This window comes from Eublepharis macularius, chromosome 9 (assembly GCF_028583425.1).
Source record: "Eublepharis macularius isolate TG4126 chromosome 9, MPM_Emac_v1.0, whole genome shotgun sequence".
Classification (NCBI taxonomy): Eukaryota; Metazoa; Chordata; class Lepidosauria; order Squamata; family Eublepharidae; genus Eublepharis; species Eublepharis macularius.
In genome coordinates, this window is record NC_072798.1 from 13,058,230 (window position 1) to 13,075,879 (window position 17,650).

Below are 17,650 nucleotides of genomic sequence, written 5' to 3' on the forward strand. Positions count from 1 at the left end.
ATTAACTTACATCCAGACATTTACACAAACACCTGTGTACATAATATGCATGTACTTGCATTAGGGATCCCGTTGCTCCAGTGGAGGTAAAGGATCCCAGCTCCCAGCCTCTGCCTCCTGCCACCTCTCACCTGGCTGGTGGGGGCAGGCACAAAAACAGGTTGAGAAACCCCAAGAGAGCGCACTTGTATGCTCCAGTTCTCTTCCACGTCACACCAGAAATAACGAGTTAAGTATTCCCAGCGTCCCCTGTTTTGAGCCCCAGGGAACCCGACAGCCCTAACTCACATATAATCTTACGTATGAAAAGCTTCAAGTGTTTACAGAGCCGGTGGTAGCCATGAAGAACTTATATCTGCAAAAAGCAAACAGCGGTCTAAGTCCACCCAACCCATCACCTGTCTTCACACCCTGCTAGATACACATTCCACGTTCCTCATTAGAGGGAATTTTCCTAGCACATAAATTTGGAAAGCATATGCATTTACAATATTACAGCCGACGCGTTGCATCAGCCTGTCACCAGCCGGTTGAGGTGTACTTTCCCCATTATTATTCATAAACAAGATGTTTCGCCACTTTGCTGCATTTCATTTTCTTGGCAAACGTCTCTTCGAACACCCGGTCCTGTTTGGAAGTGAAATAGTTTTTCCAGTCACCGACAGCACCTGAAGAATTAAGAAGGGGAAATGAAGAGCTACAGCTAGCAGGCTGAAGGGGCCATCTGAGCTGAGACGGGTCAAACGAAGAAACTCCAATTCGATATTTTTGGTAATAAAGTGAAAATAGAAGGAATATCAGTGGGCCATTTTCTAGGAGGCTATCACTTCTGTGTAAGAAAACTATGTGTATAACTTATGGTCATGATCCCCTGACTCATAACATGAACTAGGATTGCTAACTCCAGATTGGGGGATTTTTGGAGATTGGGGGGGGGGGCGGAAGGTGGGGTGTGGAAAGGGAGGGACCTCAGCAGGATATAATGCCATAGAGTCCATCCTCCAAAACAGCCTTTTCCCCCAGAGAACTGATTTCTGTAGCTTGGAAATCAGTTGTTATTCTCGGGGATCGTTACGCCCCAGCTGGACTAACCCTAACAGGTATGTCTTTTTTCCGTTAAATTGCGCATGAATTTCTCACATGGGGCTGCATCTGGCTCTGGTTTACTTATTATTTTGCAGGTCATCTTAATTCTTAGAACCAATCCACACAGACGAGAATTGTATGGTACAGCTTTTCTAAGATAGTACCATTTCCCTTTGCAGTTAGGCAAAGATCTCGTGTTTCAGTGCTCCCCGTGGAGGAGAGGAAACTTCAGAGATCACAGACACACAAGAGTATTTTCTTCCTTAACCAACCTGCCTGCCGGAGACTGAAGCTGGTCCTTTCTGCACACAAAGCATATGCGCTATGGAGGAGGAGATAAAGTAACCAAAGACAGGGCTTTCCTGGTGGCACACCACTGTCTCACTGTAAGTTCATCGAGTGTCTACTATCTTTTTGAGGTGCCAGAAAAAGATGATTTTCTTTGTCTGCTTTTTAAAATTAAGCTTTGCCTTGGCTATTTTAGCACCTGTTCTTATCTGTCATCATTTTAATTGGCGGCTACCGTTTTGTAGATTTCATATTGATTTTGGTCGCTTTGGCCTTTTTCGCTGTTGTGCTGGCGATTTTATAGATTGGAAGCTGCGGCTTGGTTACTTTAATCTGAAGATGGTTTGGAATTGCTTTTGCATTACATGAGCCATAAGCTGCCTCGAGCAGTTGTCTTGAGAGGCAGCCAAGAAATAATCTAAATAAATAAAATGAAGACAAAACCATTCATCGAGGAGTTTGCCTTTTCATTAAGCACAATTCTCTCGGCTTATCTTTTCCCATACATTTTAGATTCCAAGCGATCCCAGTGGAACAGAAGCTTAAGAAGAATATATAATGGGATGATTTAGACAAAACCTGACCCTGATCTATTCTGATCGCCAAGCATTTTCACAGCCAGCAATTCCACACCAATCCTGCTGCATGAAGACTGTATATCTGTAGATATCAGGGACCAAATCCAAGAACTTCAATGGGAAACACATATGCTCTGTGCCTAAATTAAGGTTTCCCATCCCATCTCTTCAAACTTACATACTTCCACAGGGATGTTTTACTTCACCTTAACTTCTGTGCTACAGCCCTGCTTTGAGGAGCATCCACTGGCCGCCATTTTCTTTGAATTTGCCCCCACTTCACTGCATTCTTTCCCTTATCTAGTTCAGTATGAACTTTTGGAGAAAATCTTAGTCAAAGCACCTTTGGACACACAGTCTCTATGTGTTACGAAGTACCTAGGGACGCTCAATTGAACTTCATTTCACGTTTCCCCCACTCAACTTTCCATGCACTCGCACACACAGTCACCCTTCAATTTGCTTCGCATGAATACATTCACACATTCTATATCAGCTCTTCCTCAACTGCTAAAAGTATCCCAATTTCCCCCGCATCCATTCATTGAAATGCAGATCTTGACGCTTTCTCACACCTTAAAGAAATGCAAATTGGCAAGTCAAAATAGCCTGCAGTACTTGTTCTCACAGAGAAAACAGAGCTGAATTGGCGCTTTGCACTCCAGAATCACGTGCAGATGCGATCACACAAAGGGAGCTCCTGCGAAAGCGGCATTCACGTGTGCCAACAGAGTAGAGCCTGCACGTGAATTGAGGACTACACATGCAATCTTGCACTTGAGCATCCCTAGGTACTTAGTAATGTGTAGAGAGACTCACACTGTGGACAGGAAAGTGTGCAATTTTACAGCCCTTGCCTGTACCAGTACCATTTTCCTTGGCTCAGTCCATTATAGCTGTTACCCCCATATGCCACTAGAGGGCTTTCTGGGCCTTTAAAAAGAATCGATAATTGCCATGTAATTGTAGCGTTAAAATACTATAATGATATGTCAGTTACTCTTTTTTAAAAGCCTGAAAACATCTTTTGTGGCCTCGGGCAGACTGAGGCAGGGAAAGTTCCCATGTGGGTGCTTCATTGCCATTGCAAATTGCCACAGAAAGATCACAGAAAAATCAGTACTGTGGAAGTGGCTTCCTAAGCCACCTGCTCGCCTCCTTCTGGTAGACTTCGATGTCTTTGTAGAAAATAAAACACATTAACTATTTAAAAATGGAAGCCACTTGTAGAAGGAAATGTGTCCGGTCTGTGTTTGGTTCTAAATCAGCGGAGCAACCTTGCCCTGCACCATATGGCCTAGCACTGGAAGATGGGTCAGTGAGCATGTGTGAAGGGTTAATTCAAGGTCGAGCTACAAGTGACGAATAACACGTTGCCTGGCAAGTGAACAGACTCACATGTATTCCTCCCTGTTCACTTGCCCTCCACTTGCGCTTGTGATCAAGTGGAGCACAAGTGGAGGGCAAGTGAACAGGGAGGAATACACGTGAGTCTGTTCACTTGCCAGGCAAGTGTCATTTGTCACTTGCAGCTCGACCCTTAGAGCTGAGATGTGAGAGGAAAGGAGGAATGGATCTTGCTGAATCTTCCCCCTTACACAGCTTCTTCCCTGCACTTTCCTCTTCCTGCTACAGCAAACACAGTTATGGCGGCTCAAGAAAAGTGATGGTTACAAACAAGATGGAGGGGGGAAACGACCCCAAAAAATCCACTAGGGACCCCAACCTATTGGTTCACACTACCTATGGTTCATGGACAAAGTTGCACCTATCCGACCTTTCACCTTAGACCTTCAGGGCAATGGCTTACAGACTCCAACAGGAAGCCTACTTACTTATCTAGTGGGTGGATACCAAGGTTATTAATACATTTATCATTAAATTCTACATATAAAAACATTTAAATGCTAAACCAAATCATTCATTTATTATATTGATAGTTTGTGTACTTGAATATGCTGTTAAATATAGATAGCATTTTTTATGGAGGAGGCCTAAGACTCTTTTGCCTATGGGCCTGAGTTACTGAGCCAGTTTGGTGTAGTGGTTAAGAGTGCGGGACTCTAATCTGGAGAGTTGGGTTTGATTCCCCACTCCTTCACTTGAAGCCAGCTGGGTGGCCTTGGGTCAGTCACAGCTCTCTCAGAGCTCTCTCAGCCCCAACCACCTCACAGGGTGTTTTGTTGTGGGGATAATAATGACATACTTTGTAAACCGCTCTGAGTGGGTGTTAAGTCATCCTGAAGGGCGGTATATAAATCGAATATTATTATTATTACTTGTCTTTGGCCCTGGGTGGGGAAAAGCAGAGGAGAAAGTTGAGCATTTCTCCCCTCCCATCTGCAACTTCCCTTTTTTGATCTTCCCTGATCCAGATCTCTTGCCAAGTATCAGACTGGGCCTACAGAATAGTCACATAATGACACTGTCACACATCCTTCCAGAATGTATGAATCAGCTCTCTGTTTGCAATCAAAGAATTTTGGCAGTGACCTGTGAAGTCTCATTAGCTGGACGCCCCAACTGACCTTTCCGGAAGATCAGCCTCCGGTTGGACGTGAGCGCACAGACTGTCTGATTCGGATCGTAGTTTTCTTTCTCTGTGTTGGTTTTCATCTCGCTGAATGAACATTTTGCACAGATTTCATTAATTCCACTCTCGCTGGTGTTGACCCCTAGAAAGCTGCTTACTTGCTTCACCACTTTTGGAAGATCCTGCAACGTGCGGACAACGGATGACATGATTCATCAATCATCTAATATTCGGCTCAGTCTCCCAGAGAAATGACTGAGGGTGCACAAAACCACCACAGTTGTCGTTCCTTTCAGTAGGGGTTGGGCACAATGGGTTAGATTTTGCAGATTTGTTTTGCTATCAAGGGATGAATGGTTTTATTTTATTTTATTGCTTTTAGAAGGAAAAAAGGAATCTTAACATTTACCTTTTTCATGTCTTCGTAGAACAAGAACAGCGTGTTTTTGTCAGTTGTGTATTCCTCCCAACTCAAAATGTGATCGAACCATGATCCACAGACAACTGTAAGAAGAGCAAACCAAGATTTGCTTGAACTCTGTGCAGCCTATGGCCCACATTAAACCACTGTTTCAAGACCTGCACAAAGCTCTCAAAATTAGGCTTACCATTTGCCCACTTAAAGCGGGCAAACCTCTGTGAATTCTATCCGTTGCCTGCCACTGCTCCAAGTGTAGCATTGCCAGGTCCCTATCCCCTTCCAATGGGAGAGGGGGGGACCTGGCACTTAACTTGTGTCTCTCGCACGCTTGTTTTCGCACATGCACTTCCAGTGCTTACGTGACCAGGGGTCATTTCATAGAAAAAGAGCTGGAGAAACTCATTAGCATAACTCATTAGCATATGCCACACCTCTTGCCAGCACCGGAGGTGTGTCATTAACATAACTGATTTGCATATGCCACACACCCCGACATCACCTATCATGGCTGTTTTGAACCCAATCCTGGCCAGAGCCGAAATTGGGCCCAAAATGGCAAAAAGGAGCTAAAAATGGCTGAAAAGGGGCCCAAAGTGGTCAGGATTGGGCTGCTGCTGAGCGGAAGAGTGATCCACCACCTGTCAGAGGCCCAATCTGGGCCGTTTCGGCCCCAATCCAGGCCGAAATGGGCCCCAAATGGCCGAGAGTCAGGTGGGTGGGGCCACCTGTCATGTGACCTCTTTGGGGAACTGCCGGAACTGCGTTCCTATGCATTCCCCCTCGAAATGAGCCCTGTACGTGACAATGTCACTTCCAGAGGTGGTGTTGTCACACTGGCCAGAGAAGTGCTCCCGTGCTCTGCACGGGGCTGATTTTTTGAGAATTAGCCCATTTGGGGTCAAAATAAGTCCCAAGCAAGATGTGGAAGCACTCCCATGGCTGGTGTAATGACATCACTTCCAGAAGTGAATTGGCAGCCAATTTTAAGCCAAAATAACGCCTCCCCCTATGAGGGCCTTCCCTTCCTTGTCGCCCTGGGAATGATGTCATTCCTGGTGCAACAGCAAAGGCTCTGGAGCTCCCATTCTGCACACCTTTCCCCCTCCCCACCAGCCAGGTAAGAGGCAGCGGAGGGCAGGGACTGGGAGAGGCGGATTCCCTGCCATGACCGGGAGACCTGGGAACCTTATTCCCCTTAGCAGGGAGGGGAAATGTGATAGAGTTGTCAACAATTAGTTGGGAAATACTTGGTGAACTGTGAATGGAGCATGGGAAGTGCAGAGTTTGAGGAATGGAGGGAGCTCATCAGGAATGGGATGCCATAGTCCACCCTCCCAAGATGCCATTTCCTCCAGGGAAACTGATCTCCGTAGCCTGGTTATCAGGGCATGAACTGAAATATGAAAAATTAAGCACGAACCAGGCCAGTTCGTGGTTCGCAAACCACGGTTCGTCAGATTCCATTTCTGACGAACCGCCACGAACTTTTAGGCTGGTTCATTTGGTTTGTTTTTTGGTTCGTCACTGCAGACAGCCTGGTGCCAATCAATCAGTTTCCTAGGAAACAGCTGATGGACTTCCTGCAGACCTTCTGCTGGCCCGGAAGTGACGATTTTCTGACCTGGATGTGACGTTTTCACAAACGAAACCAACCAGTTTGCGAACCAGGGGCAGGTTTGTGAAAGTTTGTGGTTTGTGGTTCGTGAAATTTGATGAACCACGAACCACATGGTTCGGTTTTTTCCCGGTTCGTGCCCATCTCTAGTTGTACTGGGAAAACTTGAGCCCCCACCTGGAGGCTGGCAACCCTAAAATGTGACCTTCCCAAGTAATAGTTTTGAAATATTGGAAAATAGTAAAGAGTCCAGTAGCACCTTTAAGACTAACCAACTTTATTGTAGCATAAGCTTTTGAGAACCACAGCTCTCTTTGTCAGATGCATCACCATGCATCTGACAAAGAGAGCTGTGGTTCTCAAAAGCTTATGCTACAATAAAGTTGGTTTCTTAAAGGTGCTACTGGATTCTTTACTATTTTGCAACTACAGACTAACATGGCTAACTCCTCTGGAAATACTGGATGGCACAGATGTGGCTAGGAACAGCAGGCCTTAGCCATGGGTGGAGCCCAACCCACCAAGTGGTGTCAAGGGGTGGAATTAAATGGCAAACAAGCAGTAGAACCCATATGCTATGAAACACAGAATGAAAGGTTAAAGGACAAATTAATAGAAAATGCTGCTCTATCATAAAGGTGTGCAGCACTTTCTCGCTCTATTTCTCTACACACACCCTTCTCATTCTGGCTGACAAGGTATCAGGAGGGAAAGGGAGAGAGAAAAGGCAAGCGTTCACAGTGCAATGTTTTTGAAGCATAGAAAAGCCTGGGCTGAAAATGAAACTTAAAATCGGCTGCAAACCTAGAGCAGTAAAGGGCTTAAAGGCACAGCTCCACACATTCCGTCACTTTAAAAGGCACTAAACCATTAAACAACACATTATTATATGGGGCGGGGGGAACCCTCATCCAGCAACCAGCCAGAGAGAAGAAAAAAACAGTCCCACTAGTGGAAAACTGGCCAGTTGGCAACTCTGTTCCAAGCTGTGATGGTTCTTTGAATAAGACTACTGAGGTCTGTCCTGGCAATTAGCTCTTATAGATCTACAGACATTTAAAAAAATCCTTTGCCATTCTTTTGACTTTCATCGGGTGACGCTTTAGGCCAAACCCATAATTTCTAAACAATATTCAGAAAGATCAAGATGGGTAGCCATGTTAGTCTGTCTGTAGCAGTGGAACAGAGCAAGAGTCCAGTAGCACCTATAAGACTAGGTTTGCCAACCTCCAGGTAGTGGCTGGAGATCTCCTGGAATTATAACTGGTCTCCAGGCCACAGAGATCAGTTCACCTGGAGAAAATGACTACTTTGGGGGGTGGACTCTGGAATTATGCCATGCCAAGGTCTTTTCCCTCCCCAAACCCCACTTTCTCCAGATTTCTCCAGGTTTCACCCCCACCCCCACCCCCAGATCTCCAGAAATTTCCCAACTTGGTGCTGGCAACCCTATATAAGACTAACAAAATTAGTGGTAGGGTATGAGCTTTCGTGAGCTACAGCTCACTCCTTTAGAGACAGACACTTATTCAGAAAGTAATTGTGTAATTGCCTGGATATTTTAAGTTTATATTGTTGCCAAATAATTATGCTTTTAGGACTGATCAATTTTATAAGTAAATTTCTAAAGGTGGTAATTTGTTGAAATATGTACCTTTAAAATATTTATTTTAAAATGGCATGTGTCTCGCTGATGTGCAATCGTGTAATTTTGAATTGATTTCAAGAATGTGATGGCCTCTGGCTAATAAACTTTGTTGTTGTTGTTGTTGTTGTTGTTGTAATTGTGGACAAGCATGGTGCTGTACCAATGTCTTTGGCACAAACTCTTCCTGCTTAATCTCCCCACAATTGTTCCACCCTTATTTCCTAAGATGTTGCTACATCTTAGAAAATAAGACTAATACTACTATTACTTAGGAAATAAGACTAATACTACTATTTCTTAAGATATTACTACACTTATACCAACCTTGGCTACCCCCCAAACTCCCCTTACAGCCCATGAGGTTGGGAAGAGCAACCTGCATGGCGCCACCTCTCTCTTCCTTCAGCCCCCCCTTCAACAGGTTCTTTCCTGTGAAATCTGGCAGTCAAAATGTGATCAGTATTTAGACAGTAGGAATTCATAGTGTCCTCACAGTGAGTAAGCGCTCATTTTGATCCTTGGAGCTTGGAATTGATAGTCCCAATATTTCCACCCCAGGCCATGAGGCAGGAGGTGTTAAGAATGAAGGCTGGGTGAATTCATCTACAAGTCTGAGTACTCCATGGATACAGAATTTCCTTGAGGGAAAAGGTTGAAAAGTGTACCTCAGGAAGGAGGGAGGAAGCTTTTGCAAACTCATGAGGTGTGCAAGTCCTCCTAGCTGTCGTCTCTGACTGGCAGCTGTCCTCTGAAAGTGAAAAGTCGTTTTCTAAACATGGGCTTCTTGACATGCTTTACCATTGAGTCACAGCCTCTTCCAAATAGAGGAGTGTATCAGAAATGCGAAACACAGAATACGACCACCTAAGGTCAAATGTGATGGCTTTGGCAGTGGTCAAATTGAAGTAGGTGCTTTCTGAGGTAACCTAGAGCCAATCTGGGCCCCAAATCACGTTTTAGTCTAAATTCAAGAACAAGCTTAAGTAGATCCACTCAGAAAAAAGTCCAGTTTTATTTGATGTGGCTTACTCCCAGAAAAGCATTCTGAGGATTGAAGCCTTAGTTGTAATGTAACACACTGGAAATTTTTCTAAGATGCCCTCAGACTTCAGGATAGACTAGGTGAATAATATATGTTAATCAATAAACATGATATCATTTGTAAACCACTCCAGGCGGAAAGAAAGGCATCTTAGGTCACCTCACAAATGATAACTATTAATTCTTTATGCTATAAAATTGCCAAGTCATTCAGTGATCTCTTGTTTGTGACCATAATTCTGTTTCTGGCTTGGCTGATCTTTGGATCCAGCTCTGCAGGAACAAATTTTTACAGCCGAGCAATAAACAAGATGGGAATGGTATTTAGATAACAGAAATGAGACCCTCATGCTCTTGATCGCAGCAGAGGAATTACGGCTGGAGCAATAAAAGGCCTCCTTTAGGTCCTCTGGGCTTGGAATTGACAGTCCAAGATAACCAACCTGGGTCTGAGATGTTAAGAATAAAGGCCCAGCGAATTTAACTACAAGTACAAATCCTCTATGGGTGAGGGGCTCTCTTGAGGGAAAAGCTTTAAAAGGGTACAACAGGGAAAGGGTAAAGCTTTTGCAAACTCTCCAAGTCAAGCTGGAAGTCCACCCAGCTCAGAACTGTCTGTGACTGGCAGCGACTCTCTTTCTCCAACACCTGCTGTTTGAGATCTTTTTTTTTAAATCTGGAGATAGCAGGGATTGAATCTGGGACCTTGTGCAAGCAACGCAGATGCTCTGCCACGGAGCCGTAGCCCTTCCCCAGACGGAAGAGGTTGTCAGAGATGTGTCTGAGAATAGCATAGCGAATGTGACCACCTAAGCTGAAATGTGGCCATATTCGCTATGCTATTCACACACATTTCAGTGTCAAGAGCTGCGTGGGGTCCTCCAGCATGCCTCTTAACCTGTGAGTGGTAGGGCATGCAAATTGAACATTTGTACACGCTCCCTCCAGTCTTCCTGGGTGTATCTGAAAAAATGAATATACTGGTAGGACTTTTGTAAGTCTCAGAGCCTTGGGAAATGTCTGATTTTGTTCCCCTAGAGGAAGTTCACACCATGCCAGTCCCCCAGTGGGGGCAGGGGATCCCCCACTCCCAGCATCCACCCCCTGCCAGCACTTACCTGGATGGTGGGGGGAATAAAAGGCACATGGAACAAGCCCGGGAGGCAAAATACCTCCAGGGCAAGCCCGCATTAGGTGCACTCCCAGCCGGGTGTGATGACATCACTTCCAGGAGGGACGCCATTGTGCTGGCAGTGGGCATGCTCCCGCGCTTTGCTCAGGCCGATTGGGGTGAAGCGTGGGAGCATTCCTGCAGCCAGCACAATGACGTCCCTCCTGGAAGAGATGACATTGCATCCGCACTGGGAACACGTGCAAAGATTTTGAAGTGCCCCAGAGGACGCTTAGATCAGGTGCCAAACAACTGTTAGTGGCCCCTGGCCCCAGAGAGGCCCGCTGAGCCTCAACCAGAGGCAGGGCCTTTTCGGTCCTGGCTCCAACCAGGTGGAACGTTCTATCCAATGAGACCAGGGCCTGGCAGAATTTGTTATCCTTCCGCCGGATCTGCAAGACAGAGCTGTTCCACCAGGTGTATGGCTGAGGCTGAGCTGGGCCCCTACCAGCCAAAAAGAGGTGAACTCCCTCCCTACTAGAGGCATCCGCCATCAAACTGTTTTAACCTACACGCAGGTAATTTTAAAATGGTGGAGTAGGTGGCAGACTGATTGATCGACGGACTACTCCTGCGCTGCTTTTTTGTACCTTTTTAAATATTTATATTGCAGTGTTTTATATGGTTGTTTTAAAATTGTAAAATTTAAAATGTAATTTTAAAAATTTAAATTGTAAAATGTAAGTTTTTAGTGTGTTGTTTTGCAGAGTGTAATCCGCTCTGAGCCTGCTAGTCGGGGAGGGCAGAATAGAAATCGAAAGTAAATAAAAAATAAATAATAATAAATAAGTTGTTAAGTGCCAGGTTCCCCCCCCCACCCCCACCTGCTCCTGCTGGGAGGGTAAGGGCACCTGGCAACCCTACACAACAGTATCCAAAACTAGGAATTACGATCTGTGACCTTGCGGAGAGGCCATGGCTCTGGAACTGCCTATGTGCTCTACATGCACAGAGGCCAAGATTTGATCCTGGCATCTCCTCTCCACTGAGATCAGAGAGCAGATACTGGTATAACCCCTATAGCCCGGTACGGCGGAGTCAATATCTGGAGCCAGGCATCTGAGAAAGAGGCTGGCTGCGGGGGAGCGTGATAAAATTTTATGTGCTCTTATCACCTTTAATAAAGTAATTGGAAACACATTGTATGTGAAGAATAGTGTGTTTGTTATATTTAGTTTAGTATTATTACTGGAATTATGTTATTATTGCAGGGCGGTAATTCCCAAGCGGAAGACTTAAGCCTAGGTTCCAGTTTATTCCGTAAGCAAGGGGACTGTAGCAAAGGACTCCGGCACTTGGTGGGACCCAAAAAGTTGGATCTTGCTTACCCTGACGTAGTTTCAAAAGACAACCAGTTACTTGGCTAAACTTAAAGACATTATTGGCTGCAAGTTTCTGTTCGTTGTTGAACCTATGAGTTTAGCTAAAGAAAAATAGCTGTATTCAGGGCTTTTTTTCTGGGAAAAGAGGTGGTGGAACTTAGTGGGGTGCCCGTGGAGAAAATGGTCACATGGCTGGTGGCCCCGCCCCCTGATCTCCAGATAGAGGGGAGTTGAGATTGCCCTCCACGCCACTCAGCGGTGCGGAGGGCAATCTAAACTCCTGTTTGTCTGGAGATCAGGGGGCGGGGCCACCAGCCATATGACCATTTTCAAGAGGTTCCGGAACTTCGTTCCCCCGTGTTCCCCTTGAAAAAAAGCCCTGGTTGTATTATTCCGATTGTTGAAAGGTTCAGTTTAAAGAAATTTTCTTAACTTACATTAGTGTTGCAAGTTCGGTCTCTAAATTAGCCCCACAGAACCCAAACAAAAAAGAGGTTATACTAGGAAAAGCCTTTTCTGTTTGAAAAGGGCCACCAGCCCCAGTAGGCATTGTGAAATCAGATGGACCAATGGTCTGACTCAATATAAGGTAGTAGTATTGTGTGTTTATTTGATTTCAGGGAAGTGTTACCAAAGGCAAGAACTTCCCAGTTGAGGATTGCGGTTCGGAAAACCACATATCCAGCCTTAGTTCTGCAACAGATATAACTAGAGTGGGAGCTGGAGGTCTCCAGGAATTACAACTAATTTTCAGGTAGAGTTGACAGGTCCCCTTACCCTCCCGATGGGAGAGGGGGGCCCCAGCACTTACCTTCCCAGCACTCGGGGACTCCTCAATATTAAGCAAATGCTTAACTCTGGCTATAAGCCTTTGAGAGTCAAAGCTCCCTTCATATATTGGATCCAAATCTTGGGCCGTTTCCTCACTACTCACGTTCATCTGGAACGCTGCGGAATGTCATGAAAAAAATGCGGAAGATAGCATCTTCTCGCGCGAGTTCGGCGCGATATCGTGCAAAACTCACGCGAGAAGACGCTGTCTTCCATGTTTTTTCACGACGTTCCACAGCATTCCGGATGAAGGTGAGTAGTGTGGAAATGGCCTTGTTCTTCTATTACAGTCTAACAACGCTACACATAGTTTAATTAAACTAAGTTTTCACGTTATCTATGCTTGCAAGCTTGTAAATCACATACAAATCCTAAAATTCTGCTGAATAATGAACTGGTACAAGATTTCATTTTGGTTCTTGCTTGTACCAATACATCGGATGTGCTGTGGAAGTCCCAGGATTTATCCTTCACAAAATTCGCTTAAGTGCTAGAATATACTAATCGAGAGAGATTAAAGAGAGACTGTTTATTCTCACCATCTCCTTTAAGGAACATCTCCAAGAATTCCGACCAAGTTTCTATGGTAGGGAGGTTTGGATTCTCTTTGTAATAATGATACATGGAAACGGCAATGTCTTTGGGATTTCTGAGAATGTAGATAGCCTGCAAATGAAGACAGTACATTACTACGGCAAGGACAGACTCACCTGCAGGAGGTTGAATATTGTACTTGTTTTTTCCGAGGACTGTTCTACCACCGCTGGCCCAAGATCATCCAGCAGGCTTCATAGCAGAATGGAGATCTGAACCCGGCTCCCCCACATCCGGGTCCATCACTCGCACTCCATTCCACCAGCTCCACGAGAAAATGTTGCCTTTAACAAAGGATGAAATAACACGACACATGCATCTATGTTACCTTGCATTGCTTGAGCTTGAAAGTGGGTGGCAACATGTTGGCATCCAAATGAGTCGGGATGATTCTCTTGCAGGAAAGATGGTCCAGCTGTTCCAGTCTGGAAAGATCTCCGAATTCAATCGGGGAAGTTAGAGCCACTTTGGAAGTATAAAGGTGCATTATGATTTCAGCAAGCCAGTGAGTGCCTGCCGAGAACGAGAGAGTCTCCATATTAGCATCAGGTGGGTAGCCAGATTCAATTTTAATTCAATATTGCAGCCCTGAGAATTACCTTAAATCAGAAAGGGGTGGGGGAAGAGGAAAATGAGACCTGGCATATGAATGCAAATCCTATCGATATCGAATGGGTCCGTTCCTGAACTGTCCCATTTCAGACTTTCGAGGGGGAACCTCTCTTGCCTGAATGCGCTTCCATATAAAAATAATCCCTACACATAGAAAGTGAGCATGTCAAGAAGAAGGCTAGGCTAGAAACCTTCTACTTAGCATCTGCTTTTCTGTGTGCAGGGAATGTCTCAGAGACGAGCATCCAGTGTCATCATGAGCCCCTTCAGATATATGGACCAGAGACTGTGAGCCAAGCTACAAGTGACTCCTGACACAGGTTGGTCACTTGTCAGCTTCCCTCAATTTTTGATGGGAAATGTAGGCGTCCTGGTTTTACAGCTTGGCTTTCCATTACAGCTGCAAGACTAGGATGCCTACATTTCCCATCAAAACTTGAGGGAAGCTGACAAGTGTCCAACCTGTGTCAGGCATCACTTGTAGCTTGGCTCTCTTTTACTACCTCAGAGAGACCTAGATCAAAACTTCCGTCAGAGCTGCACTGGAAGCCACTCTTGGGCTTCAGATAGGCTTCCTACAGACTCTTTCTGAGCACACATTTCACAAATTGCAGCCTAAAAGAGTTTCAGGAAGGTAGCCATGTTGGTCTGTAGCAGAACAGCATCATATGAGTCCAGTGGCACCTTAGAGACCAACAAGATTTTCAGACTTTTGAGAGTCAAAGTCCCTGAAGAAGAGCTCTATGACTCTCAAAAGCTTTTACCTTGAAAATCTCGAGTCCAGACTGGACTCAAACCCAGCCATAAAATGTGGATCTCAAGCCAGCATGCTCCTTGGCTCTCTTCTGCATCCAGCATTTCCCACTCTCAGCTCAGTTCAAAATTTCAAGAAACCCCCCCGCAAATTCTAAGCAAGACTTTACCAGACTTTGGGTAAGACACCAAGAGGACATCATCGTCTCTAGCGTCAAAAGTAGCCAGAGAGCTTAAAAGTTCTGGCGATGATCTTGTGGTAAATGCAATTCCATTGAAAGTGTGGATGAGATCCTCTTCGTTAGGGGCTGACATTTGTGCTGCGGATCCCAGTAGATCAGATTCTTCTGCCACAACTGGAAGGCTGCAAAGCCACGTCTGCGCTAGATGGTTGTCAGTAACAACTGAGAGGGTAGAATCAAAAAGGACATGTGTATGCACCTTGTAACATCTCCAAGAAGCATTGCAGGACTTATCTTTATTGGGAGCGACAAGTGTAAAGCCATATAAAGGTTATTCAGATAAAGTACAATTACAAAAAGAAAATCTTGTTCCCTGGGACTAGCTTTTGCAGATCAATACACGAGAGAAACCCCGAGTGGAAAATAACTGGGATCACAATATGCACGTAAACAAATGGAGCTCTGAGTGTGAGTGACGTGTTTTCACAGTGGGTTAATGAGTTCCTAATGAGTCTGTGTGCCCAGTTAGCAGCTCTGTAGAAATGTGGCTTTCCTTTATCCCTAGCAAACTTCCCAAGACTTGATTGGATGAAAACGAGCCAGGAGACGAACTCTCTGGAGTTCATGGCCGGCACATTCTTTTATAGATGTAAAACCTTCACTTCCCCCCCCAAAAAAGATCCTGTCCCCCTACTGACTAGAACACACTTTTTCATAAAGCTTAGCAGTTATGACAATAATCCGGGCTTTTTTTCTGGGAAAAGAGATGGTGGAACTCAGTGGGTTGCCCTCGGAGAAAATGGTCACATGGCTGGTGGCCCCACCCCCTGATCTCCAGACAGAGGGGAGTTTAGATTGCTGCTCAGCGCTCGCTCAGCGGCATGGAGGACAATCTGAACTCCCCTCTGTCTGGAGATCAGGGGGTGGGGCCACCAGCCATGTGACCATTTTCAAGAGGTTCCAGAACTCTGTCCCACTGCGTTCCAGCTGAAAAAAAGCCTTGACAATAATACTTAGCATTTCTGCTAAAATGTGACCCTTACTGAAATTCTATAGGAGTCTCTCTACACAAGGCTTCTGACACGTGTTTATCACATATCGGGAGTCACAATGTTAGCTGGGAAGCGTAGTTTTAAATGACAGAGCTGGCAGAGATTGTTCCGGAGGGGATGGATTCTCTCACAGAGCTCCACTGCCTCTGGTGTGCCAGACTGTCTCCCCTTCCAGAGCCTTTGCCCTTCTGAGGCTTAGTTAATTCAAAGTTTTAAGCAGTGAGGGCAGCAGGGCAAAGGATCCAGAAGGGAAGACAATGTGGCACACCAGAAGTAGCGTAGGGCTGTGAGAGAATCCACCCCCTCTGGAGCGATCTCCACCAGCTCTGTCATTTAAAACTATGCTTCCCAGCTATGTATCTCCTATGCTTCCCAGCTATGCATCTCTTATGCTTCCCAGCTATGTATCTCCTGGCACTTGACTGACATGCATCCCAGTGTCTCGTGTAGAGAGTCTCTAAGGGCGAAGCTACAAGTGACGAATGACACTTGAACGGCAAGTGTATTTCTCCCTGTTCACTTGCCCTCCACTCAATCCACTTGCCGTTCAAGTGTCATTCGTCACTTGCAGCTTGGCCCTAAGATAGACCAATATCCTCACAGAGCAGGGCTGTTTTCACACATCTTACCTGCCGCCGGAACATTGTGCAAAATACCCAGAAGACAGCATCTTCTTGTGCAAAATCGTGCCAGGAAGACATGATTTCACGCAAAACTCCCAGATGACAGCGTCTTCCTGGTGCAATTTCACGCAAGAAGACACTGTCTTCCAGGTGTTTAGTGCGATGTTCCGGTGGCAGGTAAGACGGGTGAAAACGGCCCAGGTGGAGGGCTGAGAGAGGGATGAAGAGAGAGAGAAAGCAGCTCTCCTAGGACTACCTAGGGAATCTTTGGTATAGGCAAGATTTGAATTCAAGTCCACTGGATCACAGATCACTGTCTTAGCCACTCATGACAGCAGCTTGGATCTGAGAGCCACAGTAATATTTGGAAACAAAAAGCAGTAGAAGAGCAAGAAGCCCCTTCTGCACCAGGGACATAACGTCTCACTTTCCTTGAAGTCAAGCCAAAAGGCTTGGAATCAGCTCATATGTGGCCATTCGCATTTCTCATCGGAGCAGCAATGAATTGCTGGCTAAGCTCTGTTTCTGCCTCCGTCTCTGTTGCCCTCCCAAGCATCTGTTTCTCCACCAAGAGATAAAAAGAGAGGCCCTTTTCACACTGCTTACCTTCACTCACAACGACACGGAAGATCGCACAAAAACCGTGGAAGATTGCGTTTTCTCGCACAAGATTTGCCTGACATCGCACAAATCTCGTGCGAATAAACGTGATCTTCTGCGTTTTTTGCGCGATCTTCCACGTCATTGCAAGTGAAGGTAAGCAGTGTGGAAAGGGCCAGAATCTAAAACTCAATATTAAAATCTTTCTTTTTGATACCCAGATATTTATCCCCTTATATAGTATTCCCACCCCCGCCAAAGTAAAAAGAATAAGGGAATTTCCCCCTGCTTGCTTTCAAGCCAGCGATTCATGAATCCTGCGCTGGACTTTAAAAAAAAAAAAGTAAAAAGAGGAAAGAGGGGAAGGAGGAAGAATGGAAAGGAGGGGAGTAGCTGGCAAGGTGAGAGAAGCCAATCGCAGTGCAGTGGGCGGGCAGAGGGTGGAGGGGAGAGGGTGGAACACCAAAAACAGAATAAAGAGTATGCACAGGGAAAAGTCGGAAAGCTGAGGCAAAGCTGCAGAGTAGCTGGAGTGACTACTCATGGCAGCAAATCTGGTGCAGACGGTCATGAAAAACATGCCGCAATATGGGAACTGAGCCGGCAAAATTGATCCATGCAGACTTGGCTAGTCAGGTCCAGTAGCACTGTAGAGACCAGCTAGATTTCCAAGGTGTGAGCTTTGACTCTTGAAAGCTCA

At 45.5% G+C, this 17,650-nt stretch overlaps 1 protein-coding gene across 2 annotated transcripts; it reads right to left on the reverse strand.

Annotated features, from left to right (window-relative positions):
- On the reverse strand, positions 1-14,883 carry LOC129336086 (sulfotransferase 6B1-like). 2 transcript variants are annotated; one of them, XM_054989069.1, is made up of 6 exons: positions 14,664-14,883; positions 13,457-13,593; positions 13,074-13,200; positions 4,895-4,989; positions 4,481-4,667; positions 1-668 (listed from the first exon to the last, which is right to left on the reverse strand). In XM_054989069.1, the coding sequence occupies exons 1-6, from the start codon at positions 14,806-14,808 to the stop codon at positions 553-555; spliced, it is 807 nt and encodes a 268-aa protein (XP_054845044.1). In that variant the 5' UTR covers positions 14,809-14,883; the 3' UTR covers positions 1-552. The 2 variants fall into 2 exon arrangements, with proteins under 2 accessions (XP_054845044.1, XP_054845043.1); XM_054989068.1 differs by having other exon boundaries at positions 13,457-13,641.
- Between the last annotated feature and the right edge of the window lie 2,767 nt (positions 14,884-17,650).

Excerpts from the sequence above, each read along its gene's own strand:
- LOC129336086 (XM_054989068.1), bottom strand. The coding sequence starts at position 14,808 with ATGTCAGCCCCTAACGAAGAGGATCTCATCCACACTTTCAATGGAATT. Across the intron at positions 13,201-13,456 it reads TCAAGCTCAAGCAATGCAAG|GCTATCTACATTCTCAGAAA; the intron begins GTAACATAGATG and ends CTTCATTTGCAG. Across the intron at positions 669-4,480 it reads GAGGCTGATCTTCCGGAAAG|GTGCTGTCGGTGACTGGAAA; the intron begins GTCAGTTGGGGC and ends TTAATTCTTCAG.